The sequence below is a fragment of the Theropithecus gelada genome, chromosome 4 (assembly GCF_003255815.1).
Source record: "Theropithecus gelada isolate Dixy chromosome 4, Tgel_1.0, whole genome shotgun sequence".
Classification (NCBI taxonomy): Eukaryota; Metazoa; Chordata; class Mammalia; order Primates; family Cercopithecidae; genus Theropithecus; species Theropithecus gelada.
Genome location: NC_037671.1, coordinates 101026135 through 101042547, shown reverse-complemented (window position 1 = coordinate 101042547; position 16413 = coordinate 101026135). Strand labels below are relative to the sequence as shown.

The window sequence follows — 16413 nt, the reverse complement described above, 5'->3', positions numbered from 1 at the left end:
TCTTTCAACACACGAGGATTACAATTTGACATGAGATTTGTGTTGGGAAACAGAGCCAAATTATATCAAGGAAAAACATCACTCTTTTGTTTTAAAATTATAATAAATCCGTGGGTTTTTTTTTAACCTGACATAGCTGGAGCATCCATCATCATGACCATCTTGTAATAAACTACATTTTCTATTTCTAGCTTAAATTAATATTTAATAGCTGTAAAAGATACAAAAAAAATCTATACCACTAGTTCTTTAGTTCAAAAATTGAAATTTTTCTCCTAAATCTGGGAGTCCTTTGAGGAAAAAATGTACTCAAAATATTAATTGGACAGTTTCTCATATTGTATACCTCATTCTAATCTAAAAAAGCACTTGTTTGCCATTTTTGAAAATTAGGATCAACTGATTTTTCCCATTGTTATTGTAAACTACGGGCAATATTTTAGTTGATTAAAGATCTTTTGCTTATTTAAAATACTTCTTTTAATCTTATTTTTACAACTTTGTAACAAAATAATCATAATTGAAATAACGTATGTTACCATCTTTCCATCCAAAAGTGGTCTTCTTTGTTTAAAAATCCAAGCCATTGTGTAACAGTTCAAAAGCGAAACTTCAGACTACGTCAAAACATATTTTTAAATGTACTGAACATTTGACTCTAAGTTTTGTTAATTAACTTCCTTTTTTTTCTTTTATTTACTATTAAAAAAAATTGCATGTCAAATTCAGTTTGTATTTTCTGAGAATGTATGTTGATAATGACCAATTTAATATCTAAAAAATACATATGACAAACAACTTTTCCATTTTGCTTTGTTGTAGCAAATGGCAATGTTCATTCATGGTGAAATCAGTTCACATATCCTTATCCAAACTCTCTTATTCTTTACTCTTCCAGTTGTAATACCAGTTTCTACATTTTCATTTAATTCTTTTTAATAGTGTAACTTCATTTTAAATTAGAAACTTTGCCCATATATATTTTTTAAACTAGAAAAATAATTTATTTTGATTAAAATAATAGTATGCATTTCAATTTAATAATCATATAGTTTAGATAGTTATAACTGTAATTTATTCCACCTACATAAAATATTCAAATAAACACATCATAATGTTAAAGTAGGACATAGAAGAAACCATTTAAACCAAATCAAATCATTGCCACTGAGTAGATTACTGATGTGTTGGAAATAACTCATGCACCAATCACATGCTCTATAATACAACATCTTACACAAGGCAAAGGTTAACATGAAATGCATGTTTAGACTGGGCGCGGTAGCTCACGCCTGTAATCCCAGCACTCTGGGAGGCCGAGGCGGGCGGATCACGAGGTCGAGAGATTGAGACCATCCTGCCTAACACAGTGAAACCCCGTCTCTACTAAAAATGCAAAAAACTAGCCGGGCGATGTGGCGGGTGCCTGTAGTCCCAGGTACTTGGGAGGCTGAAGCAGGAGAATGGCGTGAACCCAGGAGGCGAAGCTTGCAGTGAGCCAAGATCATGCCACTGCACTCCAGTCTGGGCGACAGAGCTAGACTCCGTCTCAAAAAAAAAAAAAAAAAAATTAGAAATATATGTGTAAGTTTATTGAAAAAATGTCTTACACTGCTTTGGTTTTAAAATTTCAATTTAACTAATTAAAATTAAATAATTCAAATTTCATATTTTACTCCTCATTGCACTAGATGTATTACATGTGCTCTATAAGCACAACTGTTTTATTAGAAGCCATAAGAAAATACAAATCTAGGCCGGGCGCGGTGGCTCACGCCTGTAATCCCAGCACTTTGGGAGGTCGAGACGGGCGGATCACGAGGTCAGGAGATCGAGACCATCCTGGCTAACATGGTGAAACCCCGTCTCTACTAAAAAATACAAAAAACTAGCCGGGCTAGGTGGCGGGCGCCTGTAGTCCCAGCTACTCGGGAGGCTGAGGCAGGAGAATGACATAAACCTGGGAGGCGGAGCTTGCAGTGAGCTGAGATCCGGCCACTGCACTCCAGCCTGGGCGACAGAGTGAGACTCCGTCTCAAAAAAAAAAAAAAAAAAAAAAGAAAATACAAGTCTAGTCTGATTCTTTAGCCTTACATAGTAAAATTTCTTGGAAGACTTTTAGAGTACACTACTACTTTTGATACTTTCACAGTGTTGTGGAATTCAAATAAGGGAAATAAGACAACATGCTAAAGTGTTTCTCTAATGGCTAGTAAATCACTGCAACCTCATTTCCAGGACATAGCAGGAACGACACGTTAGGCCTGAGATTAGGAAAGAAACATCACCCAGAATAAAGATGACTGAGAAAGGTAGACGTGCAGCAATTACATGGCTACTAACAATGCAGAAAAAAATAACAACAACAAATAAAGATGGGAACAGGTTAGCCACCATTTTTATTTTCAAAATGCAATAGATTTACTTGTTTTAGCTGTAAGAGTTTGACTAAAATGATTATGTATGCTCTGGCATCAGTATAAAAATCAATGAAAGGGCCACTTGCAGTTGTTAGGCCCCCAGGGAAACAGCAGTTCTGAAAGTAAAGCCTAGAAGCCTTGATGCTACTCATAAGCTGCTTCATTAAAACAAAGGCCACATACAGTGATCTCAAGCAAACTGTCTGCACAAAAATTAGTTCTCAGCCAGCTTCAAAGACAGACATATTTTTAAATTTGGAAGTGTTTTCTTTTGCTACTAATATATTTGGCTTCTTGTGAATAACTTTTGCTGTTTATCTGAAAGTTAATTATTTTTTTTTCCTCACAAACATACATTTTTTCTAAATTTCCAAGGGGGCCTCTGTCACAATCAACACTTTCTTCAACATAGCTCTCATCATAACTATCACCACCAAATTGGGGGCATCCTTTCTGAAACACCTCCCTAATAGTTAAAATTTTCCAGGTAGATCATTTAAAAAGATCATTTTTAATAAAATTCATTTCACTCATCCATAACCATCTTGGGTTGTCACCACTTTTCATTCTGACAATATGGAATCCTAAACTACTCAGTTTAGTTCTATCTGTTTGTTGGAGTCAGGTCAGGTTTTTATTTTCTGGTGTTGAAAGGGAAGGTTGATAAAAACTCTTGAAGAATGTGAACTGATATATTTAAAGTCCCACGATGTTGATTTTACTGTGACCATGAAACTGCTCTAAAATAATAAAATCCATTTTAAAAGACTGACTATCTGTAATGTGTACATGGAAACAGATTCCTGATGTATTTATCTTTTCAGTAGGATTAGAGAGTAATCCAGAATATTTGTTTATCAATAATCTAAAATCAGGACCAAGTTATTAATGAAATGAGAATGCAACTGAGTGTCAGATCATAGCATTAACCATAGGTAACCTGTATTAGCAAAAGTACGGTATTCATTTTGGGGGAAATGGATTCATCTGCTACAGAAATGTAATAATTCAACATTAAAGCTCCTCACAATAAGGATAATAGCAAATATATATTGGGAATTTAGTATATGTTCAGTGGTATATGCACAATATATTTAAGACATATACTCTCAATTTATCTATGGGAGATAAATTGAAAAAAGCAGAAGCCCAGAGAAATTAAATAAATCTGTATTCAGTGAGGAATGTAGAATTTCGTGCCACAACCTGGTCTATGCCTTTAATAATTATGTAAAGCTATTACATTGACTCAACAATCAATTATATCCATTAGTAATGCTGTTTCCCAATTCTTTGGCTTTTATTGAATTGTTTTTGTAATAAATTGAAATGAACCATAAGCTCATAGTGTTCTGAAAACAGTCAAGGGACCTACAAAGCAAACTAATTTAATGTGTAGCTTCCAATTAGCTGTAATTACAATATTTAATAAATGAAACACCTACCTTTAGAGATAATCAAATCTTTTCACTGAACTTCACTTGTGCTCTGGTGTATACAATAGGCTAATGACAATCAGAAGCATAATTCAAATACTATCAGAAAATGTAAAAGTACATTTTATTGCCAACCCTGAACTATTCTCTCTCTAAATAGATTTAAGATGGAAACTGGGTATAGAAAAATGAATTATATAATCATCCATAATTTAACTCAAATTAAGAAAGCATACCTTATTCTTACAGAACACACTTTTTCATGTACACACACACGCAGACACATTCAGTCATCTGGAGAGTTCTTTATTTATAAAATTATTAAAGAACTTCTCTGAATACACATCAATCAAAGTGCTCACCTTTGTGCATTAGGCAATTATACAATTCTAGGCACTGCCACAGCCACTAATATCACAGCATAAAAACAAAGATTCAAGTTATTTCAGAGTAAGATCCCTTTAAGAATAAGACATTTACCATTAATGTTTAACCAAGTTTTATTTCTTAAAGCAGTATTTTTGAGCAATTTATTATACTCAGTTTGCAGTTACCAACACTTAAGAACAAGCTCCAAAATTTATTTTGTCCTTTTCCGGATCTATCTGGTGGTAAGGAGAAGAATGTAAAATAAATAGAGATGATTTACAAACTGTACTTCATCCTTGCAAATATGCATGATAAAGTGGTAAGATCATTGAGCATCAGAAGGGTGCATCACTTGACATCATGCTTGCTCCCAAGGAGAAAAATTGTACAGTATTGTCTTTAAATAAAAGTCTAACATTGAAGATGGCAGCAGCAGCAAATAATAGTAAATCTCCTTTTGCTTCATAAAGAAAGAAAAAAAAAACTTAACTAGTATGTGGTATCTTCAATCAGCTCTTAATAACAAACAGCAAAGTGATATTACTGTTTTTAGAATAATTTGGCTTTTGGAAAGAGACAGGAAAACAAATGAACAAATGAAAATTCAGCTGGCCAAAGATGCTAATTAGTCTAAAATGCCTTTGCAACAAAAGAATAGCTTCTCACTGAAAAGACAGCATAATAAAGTGGAAAATCAAGACCATTAAACTGCCAAGGATATTTTAAATTAAGTACAAATGTCAGGATATTCGCCTTATAATTAATGGGCTATCTAAGAAATGAGAACAATATGTCTTTACCGATACTCAAAAGTCAGAGCAGCAATATCCCCCACCCCCAAACAGATCAATAGATATTTCATAGTCACAATGTCAATAAGTATAATTTCCTCCAAACTTTAATAAATTAAGAGTCTGGGTTTTTTTGTTTGTATGTTTGTTGCAAAAATACCAAATGATACTTCTATTCAGCAATTTATATAGAATAAATGGAATTTGTCATTTTAGTTTTTTTATGTAAGATATAAAGCACTACAATTTTTAGAATGTCAAGGTATTTTTGAATAATATTTATCTCAGCCTACTTTTTGCACCCAAAATAAGTCCTTCTTGAATTTCCTTCAGAATGTTGCCTAACCAGTAGCTATAAACTCTTACAGTGACAACTATTATCCATTATCCAGCACTTGACATGCTAGCTCAACATCACTATATTAACTGATTTTTGAGTTTTCTCACTCCCTGTGGGGCCCTCTCTCCTAAGACTGATGAGGTGGGTCATGGTGCTTGAGCTGCCATCCTGACTTGACAAACAGCAGGAATGGTCCTTGCACAGAGTAGAGGAGGGAGGACAAGAGAGGGAGAGAACCATAGTGTACTAGTGTACGCTGGAGTGGAAGGGCCTCATGCACATGTTTTCCAAGGCATTAAAACATTGTTTCTCAGATTTTACACTTCAGTCAAACATACAACTTCTTTATTCAGTTAAAGTACCCAAAGCTGCTTTAATACATATTGCAAATGTAGCAATTAGAAAGGGATTAAACTTCTGTCCCTTAGATATTTTAGAGAGGCTACTTTCTAAGATAAAAGTTGCTGCTCCTTCCAAGTTTAAATATGCTAAAACTCTAATCACTTCTTATAATTCCCAAAATGGTATTATTGCTTTCTTTTTAACCATTGAATTCACTCTGGCAGAGCGAGAGCAATAAAACTCATCATATTCTAATTTTCAGACAGCTTGATAAACCCAATGTTCTCACCATAGATAAAGTGTAATGAAGCACTTTCTTTCCCATAGGAAAGTCTTTGACTCATATGCTTTCATGCCAACTAGCCTTCACATCTGCTGTTTCACCATTGATGGCTTTAACTTGGCATGCTGAACTAGCGTCTGATGAAGCAGCTTTACTCAAAGGCACCATTTTATTTCTCGCAATGGGAACATAGTAAAATGGTGTTGGTTTCCTGTAGTCCTTATGCAAATCCCTGTAATAAACATAGGATCAGGTCTCACGTACAATAAATTGTGTGTTAGATGAGGAAAGGGGGAGGGAGACAGCCTCTCTGAGTAAAAATAACTTCCTTACTACACAAATAAACCAAAGACATAATAAATAATTAGTCATGTTTTAAATATTTGTATCAAACATGACCAATTTATATTAAAACTATATTAGACACTAATAAAAATATAACAACACTTTAAAATACCAACCTTATTTTATTGAACAAAATACTACCATGTAATCTAATGTTAACTGTAATGAATTTCCCACATTCAGTATTTCAACACCATTCATAAAGGAAAAATAATTTGGGCAAGTTAGAAAAATTCTATGCCTATAAAAATCTTCACTGAGATATTTATTTCAGATTTCTAGAAAAAAATTTTCTGATGGACAATGAAGAACACAGCAACATGAACAAATAAAAATTTTATTGACAATATTAACCATTAATATATTCTGACTGCCCAGACACATTGGTGATCAACCACATCAAGCTTTTATATTTTGTTTAATCATTAAAGCACAAAGAAAAAAAAAAAAGATTATCTATAAACTTCAATATGTGAAACAAACAAAAAATTAAAAATAAAGTTTCTTTGTGTTCTAAATAGACATAGCTATTTCCTAATTAGTAATTTGCAAGCAAGTTGGCAAGAATAGTTTTTGGCTTAGAAACCGAAGTATATCAGGTATTTCGTCTTCCAAGTTAGAACAGTATGTTATGTTTGACAAACATTTTGTTTTAGTTTAGATCTGCAAAGGAATATTGAGGGATTCTCAGGTAACACAAAGCAATATATAAATCAGAATTGTGAACTAATTTGCCCTTGCCAGTTAAAATAGCACTTTTTTTCACAACAAGGAAAGGAGCAGAAGTAGTTCACTAAATATTATAGGGTAGTAAAACAAGCTCAGGCAAGAAAACTACAGGAACACAAATCTCAAAGCTCTTGCTCAGAACCCAATTCAATATCAATTTATAGAGTAGGCCAATTAATACCACATCCTTAATGTCACTTAAAAGTCATCTCTTCTTAAGTCAGTCTCCATTAGATAAACACAAAGTCTCACGTACAATTCTCCCAAGTCTCAAATATAGAACTTTATGCTTTCAATCCCCATGATAGAAAAACCTACGATAAAGGTTTGCAAAGAAAAGATGAATGTTCACTCCTCAGGTCCCTTAGAACATATATTTTCTCAATTTTCAGTTAGACATACAAAATAAAGTACAGCTCTGAGAAACACAAATGCTCAAAAGAGAAAAGACTCCCTATTCAACTCAAAATAAATAAAAATGACATGAGAAAAAGCTATGTGGCTGGTTAATAACACCTAAATAAACAAGCCAACTCATGTGAGTAGCTCTTTAACACATCCTCTCTATACTTACTGAAGTACCATAAAGAATTTCTAATTGTCATATTGTAAAAGCATTCCTTCTGGATAGTGGTGGAAAATTATTAGAATCTGTATAATAATAAACATGTGCACACTAAAAGACATAACCTGATTTCTAACCATGTGCTGACAAATAATTACTAAATCTTTTCTTACAGACAACTACACTTAACTAGAAATCTTGCTATATAAAATATGAAAAACATTTAAAGAATAAACTCTAAAACCAAACATATCTAAAATTCAAAAAAAAATTCTAGATAATATTTATCATCTTTAAATACTATTTTTAGGTTAATTTTCTGCATATGCAAAATGGAACTTTCAAAATGTTTTACCACCAATACAGCAAGAGGAAAATAAACATTCATTTCAGAAAACATTTTTCAATGTGAAAAGCACACTATTGTTGCAATTGTGAAAATTTACTCTGCTAATGTGTAAATCTCTTCACAGTAAATATATATTATACTTGTATGACCACCATTGCTCTAAATAAAAATGGACAAGAATTCTGTTTTGCCTATATTTACAAAATTAGTAGCAATCTCTAATGAATAGTGTATGTTTTTAGATCTAATAAGGATTTGCAGTAAACTACCAACTTTTTACATTTTATCTCTCGATGTAAAAGTTACTTATATTTTTGTAGTATACTAAAGCAAAATCACTCAAGGTCTCAAAAAAATTATTGCAGGCATGCCACACTAGCAATTCAGACTTCAAAACATATACTGTCACCCCACCATATATTATCATATGTTATCACCCCAGCAGAACTTAATTTTAGAAGATTATTGAACTGGTAAGATCAGAATAAGTGGCAGACTATAAAGAACATGTTATAGCTGTATCTGCTCCAATGCTGTAAGGCAAATGTTTTAGAAACTTAATATAATCAAGCAGTTGAGGTTATGTGGGTGAGCCAAAATGATTAATACACTTAACTCTTTTGAGTAACGATGGTTTATGTGATTATATCTTTGGTTATTACCTTTATTGTGATACTATGCATTCCCTGGTTATAGTCTTTACAATTAATAAGTCATTTAACCTCTTTGTGGACCAGTTTCCTCATCTGTTAAATGAGCATAATGATAATTGCTTCCTACCTTCCTTAGAAGTTGTCTGAAGATAAATGAGCTGGAATTTAGAATGTACTTTGCAGAGGAAGGCTGTAGAAGTTAAAAGAAAAAAAAAAAAGAAAGAAAGAAAGGGAGGGAGAGAGAGAGACAGAGAAAACAAGAAAGAAAGAGAAAAATCTCCCGAGAAAAATCCTCTTTTGCTCGGTACCAAAAATTAAAACATTTTACCTTGGATGGAATAACCCACTTGTTTTTCATCCCTAACTTAATTACCTATACTTCAAAAACAATGAATTTTAGCAGATAATTAAAATGGGAAAGCTATAGAGGGCTCTATGTTTTGGATAAACCTTTGACTACCCTATAGAATAATAAAATTTTACACATAATCACACATTATACTTGAAAGCCTCTGTCATAGGTTTTCCATCAGTGAATGTAAAATTCATTGTGCCAATGGATAACCGTATGGAATTTGACAAAAGTAGCAAGGTGCTGCAATAAAGAAAAGCTGTGGCATCGACTTAGGGCACACATAGCAGATAATAATCAAATCATCATTGGAGGAGGCTTGGAAAATAGGAATCCATGAATATAGGGTAAAATATTATTTTTAATTACACGTTGTAGTTGTAGTGACTTACAAGACAGAAAATGAACTAATAATCATTTGGATTTAGCCAAAAGATAGACAAACAAAATGACAAAATGTTCAAAGTATCAGCTGGCTAGTTTTAGCTACATGTAAGGTAGTACAAGAAAGAAAAGAACAATCAAAACAACAGCAAGGAGATGAAGAAGGAAAAAGAGGAGGAAGAGGAGGAGAGGAAAATAAAATTTAAAAGAACTGACCACTTTGCAAGCTGAATTTAGAGGTGATGTAGAGGGGATAAAACTTGCATGGTTGGATAACAAACGTATTTCTAATATTCAGTGTCTCGAACCAGCAAAAGTTCTTAAAATTTTCTCAACATGGCCACAAGCCTTAATTAAGAATTAAATTAAGCATGATGCCTTAGATGCTTTCTTAAAACCTCTAAAAAAGTCAAGGCAATACCTTGTAGATTTTCTCATTTGGATAAAGATCTTCTAGCCCAAAGTAGCAATGATTCAGTCTGAAGAGAGGCATGCCTTTAAAAGAATAGCGTGTGTGGCTTTTATAGTATAAGCAGATTCAATTAGACACATTTAAAGGTTAAGAAGAAACTGTACTGGTAAAAGCACTGTCACCCTGGTGTAGAAGGAACTGAATCTCCAAATGTAGAAACTTGGGCTCTCAAGTTTCTGTGAGAAGGACAGCTGACTTGGAAGATAAATAAAGGTTTGTATTACATGTCACTAAGTTTTTGGCTGTTCGTTAAGCAATATTCTTGTGACAGTTAATAATTAACATAAGCTCAAGATGTGTAAGTTCAGTGCCAAGAACTAGAGGTATAAAAGTGAATGATATAGATTCATTCAATCCCTATTCTCCTGCTGTGCCATAGAGTGTGGAAACATACAGGAACCAAGAAAAACATCTTGGATTAGTAAGTTAACAATAACGTAAGTTAAAAAAAAAAAAAAAAAAAAGGATGTAAAAGAGGAGCACTGTCCCCAGACTGGGTAATTTAGGTATGAAAAGGGTCAGGAGAGTTTCCCTGGAATAAGTGATGTATAGATTAGAATCTAAGGAATAAAGAGACTATAACCAATTAGGTTGGTAGAGAAGGATGGGGATGAAAAAAGAGCACAATGGGCACTGGAGAAAGACATGTAAAGGTACAGAATGCAACACAGGACTGGAATACATCAATTTGGATGGAACTTACATTTTTAAAATATGTGCCAACAATTTAATGACCATACAAAAGAGCACGTGTTTCTTCCTTTGACACTATATTTTTCAGATGGATATAATGTATTAGTATACATAATAAAGTCAGAAATTTCAGGTAGGCCAAATCCAGACAAAGAATTTCTAAAAGTTGGAAAACTTGAGTCATGGATTTCATATAAACAAGGGTATTCAGTATCATTTTGTAAAACATGTGACTCACTTCAAAAATACAAGAATTCTCAAAAGAGGCCATAACACCTACAAGCTATAGCTGAGTGATTTTTGATCCTATAATGTATAGACTTCCATTCTCCTAGACTTTATACTTCAGGGAGGAAAGAATGTTCCTGTTGCTTGGTAACATTTTGCATAATGGTTAGCCCTGGGGTGAAATTTCAGTTCTAGTACACTAAATTCCCTGATTCCAAGTACATTTTGACTCCTCCTTTAATGTTTCTTAATAAAATTCCTGGACTGTCATCTATTTTACTATCTAAATATGATTAAGAACATATTGGTGATATCATGCAGTTTTCCATTACTTACACAAAAATAACGTAAGAACCACTATCTCCTATTTTGAATTATTTTTTTCCAGTCATGGCTTTATATTTATCTCTGAGGAGAGTCTGTGTGGTGTGTAATGGATACAGAAAAAAAGAAGGAAGAATTTTTCTTGAAGATAATATACTTTGAGCACCTTGAGCTCAGTCAACAAAATCAATCATGGTCTTTGGACATGGAATTATGCAATGTTGAAGAACAGCTATGTAACTCTGCTATGTCTTTGCAATACTGAGGATTTACACCCTTTAACACCAGATATCTGGAGCCAGCTCTTCTTGCTAGTAGTAACAAAACAATATCATTTTTTTTTTAATAATAATTTTCTGGAAGGAAGTATTCCAGAACAATTAGTTAACAGCAGGGTCTTGCTAAATTAGTAAAAACAAGATGGAGATTCCTTTAGAAGTCAATGCCTTAAGGGTGCTCCCTAGAGTGTTTGCATGTGTGACTGTTAATTGAAAAATGAAAGAATCGTATAAAATGTAAGTACACAATAGTCTCTGGTTCATTGTACAGCTTAAAAATGAGTACGTAGTTTCGAATTCTAGACTGCTAGAATTTTTTTTTTTTAATTTCATACAATAGCTGGTATAACTATATACTTAAGTGAAATACTGAAATCGAAATTGGAATATTTTAAGGCTACATTAAAACACCAAAAAAATCAATATTTAATGTATTCCTGTGAATTCTAATTTTCTTTTCCTGTTTCAGTAGGAAAACAGATTTCAGCATGTGATAATATTAGCAACACAAGGTAGTTGTCAACTTAGTGATTATCACTGTGTGCTTTTTATTGTGACTTGTGTACATTCCAGACACAAGTCTAAAGAAATAATACATGTGCTGTTGGAAATAGAAAGCTGTGTTGTGTCGATTTTCTCAAGGTGCTAGAGGCACTTGTATGTGAGAGAAAAACGCGAGGTAAAAAGGAGTAAGAAGAAAAGTCAGTAGCAATGAAAAGTGAAAGTAGGCAAAAATTGCACAGCAGAAAGCAATTGAACTATTAAAAAAAGAACGAAAGACTGAAAAGACAAAAAATTAAGAAAATAAGCTTAAAAATAAAAACTTTATAAAGAAAAAATATGTTTGGTAATTGATTTTTCAAAAATGAACTTTGTTACTAGTATATTTGAACTTTAAAACAAAATATTTGAGTCTTCTGGAAAAAAATTAAAACAGAAATGTTTATGAACCAGAAATAAACACTTCTGGTGTCAAATTTTTGTGTTAGTTACAATATTTGTATTATCATATTTTACAAACTCAATTCAAAAGTCACCTGGATATTGGAATAATTTAAATGCATCACGCATTCACTTCCTTCAAGTTGTTGACAGTAACAACGCACGTTTAGCAATTTCAGCAGCTTATTTATTTATTTTCCTTTTTTTTTTTTTTTTTTTTTTTTTTTTTTTTGAGACAGGATTTCACTCCAACTGGCCAAGCTGGAGTGCTGTGTCACCATCTTGGCTCACTACAACCTCTGCCTCCCGAACTCAAGTGATTCTCCAGCCTCAGCCTCCCAGGTAGCTGGGACTACAGGTGCATGCCACCACATCAGACTAATTTTTGTGCTGTTGGTAGAGACAGAATTTTGCCATGTTGCCCAGTCTGGTCTCAATCTCCTGGGATCAAGTGATCCACCCACCTTGGCTTCCCAAAGTGCTGGGATTACAGGCATGATCCACTGCGCCTAGCCTAACAGCTTATTTCTTTACAAAAACACAAAAATATTAACAAGTTTTATAAGAAAGGAAATCTTTATAAATTCTTAATATTCAATTAAGAAAAACTGATCCATTGCAATTAATATAGTCACATAGGACCATACTGAATGTAATGTTTTGCTTATATTTCATTATTCAATAAATTTGATTATATAACAGTGATTTTCCAAGTAAATGTGAAATCCATATCCAATACTTAATCTAGTCACATGAGAAATTTACTTTGAAAATAATTAAATTTAAAATATTTGACTAAATCTAATTTATCTTATTTTTTTGGAAATTGGATGTCCAGAAGTTTTTTGTTTTTTTTTTTGTTTTTTTTTTTGAGACGGAGTCTCGCTCTGTCACCCAGGCTGGAGTGCAGTGGCCGGATCTCAGCTCACTGCAAGCTCCGCCTCCCGGGTTCACGCCATTCTCCTGCCTCAGCCTCCCGAGCAGCTGGGACTACAGGCGCCCGCCACCTCGCCCGGCTAGTTTTTTGTATTTCTTAATAGAGACGGGGTTTCACCGTGTTAGCCAGGATGGTCTCGATCTCCTGACCTCGTGATCCGCCCGTCTCGGCCTCCCAAAGTGCTGGGATTACAGGCTTGAGCCACCGCGCCCGGCCCAGAAGTTTATTTTAAAGTTGATTAATTTTTATAAATTTTTTACAAAGAAAGTTAAATAATTTGACAAAATACTGACTTAAGTCACATAAAACCAAATTCAGTGATTTTTTTAAATTTATTATTCTGTCTCCAACTAAACTATAATCTCTTCGAAAGTGAGAACTAGAATACTCAATGTGTGGTGTAACTTTTGGCACTCAATAGGAACTTGATGAATGCTTCCTGAAATAATTTATTTTATATCTTGAATTAATCTATTTTTTTAAATTACTATTTCCACTGCACATTTGCACTGTCAGTTGTGTTTCTGTGAACACAGAAAGAAAATATCAATGTTTAAAAATTTGCCCAAGCTACAAAAAATGTAAAAATACTTGGTAAGATATAAAAGGAATTATAAAGTGATAATAGCTGCCTAAAGTGAAATCCCTCAATTGGTCTACTCTGGCCCAGTGAGTGGGCCAGAGTAAGGAGAAGAGAGAAAAAATAGAGGAGGGCAAGGCACTCTACATGACAGAAACTTTTTACAAGCACACTTTCATTTAAATGTTCCACAGGGCTGTCTCTGAAGAAACCACTGTGAGTTCAGTGGGACAGCCCCTTTCAACTCTGTGTCTCCCAGAATATTACCTTGGTGAATGTATAGATAATAAGAAATGTCTCTGTATTTTTAGCCCTTAAATCTTGCCTAATTTCAACAAAAGTAAATGTGTGTATGGGAAACATTTTTCCAAGTAATCATTCTATTCTTCTGGAATAGTAAAGTTTTGTAGAATCTGAACATCCTACTATTACAGTTTCAATAAATACATTCTGTGTTATTCAAAAAGAAAAACTTACTGGGAAAAAATGTTACACTTGGGCTGATTTTCCTCAAAACAGGAATAAAATATTGTAAAGCAAAACCTCCTTAGCATTTTCAAAGATTAAAATGGTTGGTCTTGATGAGCATATGTTCAGTTGTACAACTCTCCACCCCTTGAGGTATATGCTATTATTAAGAATTGTGCACAAATAACAGCGTTGTTACACCCTTACATTTGTGAATCGAAAGAAGTTTGTGTCCTATCATTTTAATTTGTAAATTTCAGGTAACCAGCAGAACTTACCTTGAAAAAAGTCATGGTTGCACCATCCTCTACTGCTCCATATTCTATCTTGGTTTGTTTAGCTAAATCATCAGCAGAGTCAATAGGGGATTCCATGCGTTCCACTGTCAGAAAGGCGGCTAAGTTAGCAGTATACGAAGAAATGATGATAAGTGTGAAAAACCACCAAATGCCTCCCACTATCCTGGTGGACAGTGCTTTGGGCATGAGCTCAGAACCTAACAGAGAGTGGGGGAAAGGTGAAACGAATATAGAGAATTTGATCAGCAATCAGATACTTTTGGTCACAGTGGCAGAATGGAATCACTGTGTAATAAAAGCTTAAATCAAAGATTTACATATTACTTTAGTAAACAAGCAACAACCATTGAGAGAGCAGAGGCTAATTTCAGAAAATAGACAATCTTTTAGGACATTCTTGTTTAAATATAGTGACAGGAGACTCCAGTTCTATCTGAGATGATGCAAAGTTCCAATTAAAATATTAATGAGTAAACATTTTTTGATAAAAATAGCATTAGAAGAGAATTTTTAAGCTTTCTGGTTTGTAAACCCCATGTATTGTTTTTTCATATTTTGTTAGTTATGAGGGTTTCAGAGGAAGTGCTTAAATATACGTTTGGATCCATTTCTTAAGCTTTTTGTAAATTTCATTTTTCATGTGCATATAGCTCAAACATTTTATCTTGTTATTTTTTAAAGTTATGTATAATAATAAAATAACTACTATTACCCACACTTCTTGAAATGATGTGGGGTTTTAATGTAGTGTTTATTTTAAAATAAGATAATAAATTATGTTCTCCTGTATAAGCAAATATCTCCCATCACTATGGTTAGCATCAATTAAAAAATTAGAATATGAATATATATCTAAATTGTCACATTTATTTTTACACATATATAAATATTTTATAAATATATCAGAATGTATGGCTGGAGTTGCCTGCTCATTGTCTTAATAAAAGAATGGGATCTGAGAATTATATTTTACTTTTGACTATTATTAATTTTAATTCATTTAGACTATAAGATAAAATCCTACCAATTTTAAAATTTGGTCTGTTATTTAAAGTTTAATTACAGCTTACCACATTGTTTATATTCTTAATGCTTAAATAAACATATATCAACATGTACAATTTTTTATAAGTAAGGTGTACTAAATTTGTAGATATGCACATTTTACTATTCACTTTTAATCATTCTGAATCTATCAAGAAAGCATAGGCTACAAAGTACTTAATTTTATTTGTGTTTGAGTAAAATGGAATGAAGCAAAGACGGACTTACAGTCATATCTTTAGTATAATCTCTGATGCAGTAAGGTAACACATCTTTAGATGGAATAAAAAATAAAACAAATTATTCACGTGAAGCTTGAAAAATAAGTGGTATTATGACTGCACTATATCAAAACAGCCCATCTTATACTGCAGTTCATCTTACCATTGCAATTTCAAACAAACAAACAAAATTTTAAAAGCAGTCAAACTTGGACATGACAGCCAACTCCAGCTCCAGATTCTGCCTACGACTCTGTAAGGAAAAAAAAAAAAAAAAACAAAAAAAAAACAGAAAAGTACCTTTCTGATGTAGTTGCTCCTAGGCCCTGTCAGACACACACTCGGACACTGAAACACTAAATAATCCCAAGATGATGAGCAGCGTTGGCTGCCTATTTTGCTTTTTTTGTGTTTTTTGTTTTGTTTTGTTTTGTTTATTTTTTTAAAACAACACCACCAATAAAGTCAAACAAAACTGGGAAAGAAAAGAATAGTGGAGACATTTGACATAAATGGCCCAATTACCACAAGTTCATATCTTACCCAAGGACTTAAAGCGAGTACCTCCT

The 16413-nt window shown here is 33.2% G+C and overlaps 1 protein-coding gene across 7 annotated transcripts in view; it reads right to left on the bottom strand.

Moving 5' to 3' along the window:
* The window catches only part of GRIK2 (glutamate ionotropic receptor kainate type subunit 2), a 705435-nt gene that overhangs the window by 128797 nt on the left and 560225 nt on the right, over positions 1-16413 (bottom strand). For 5 of the 7 annotated variants that reach the window (XM_025382118.1, XM_025382120.1, XM_025382119.1 and 2 more), the window contains one exon: positions 14559-14776. The exons of the other annotated variants lie outside the window; for them this stretch is intronic. In XM_025382118.1, the coding sequence (XP_025237903.1) occupies positions 14559-14776 (218 nt within the window). The remainder of the gene's footprint in view (positions 1-14558; positions 14777-16413) is intronic. 7 annotated transcript variants of the gene reach the window in all.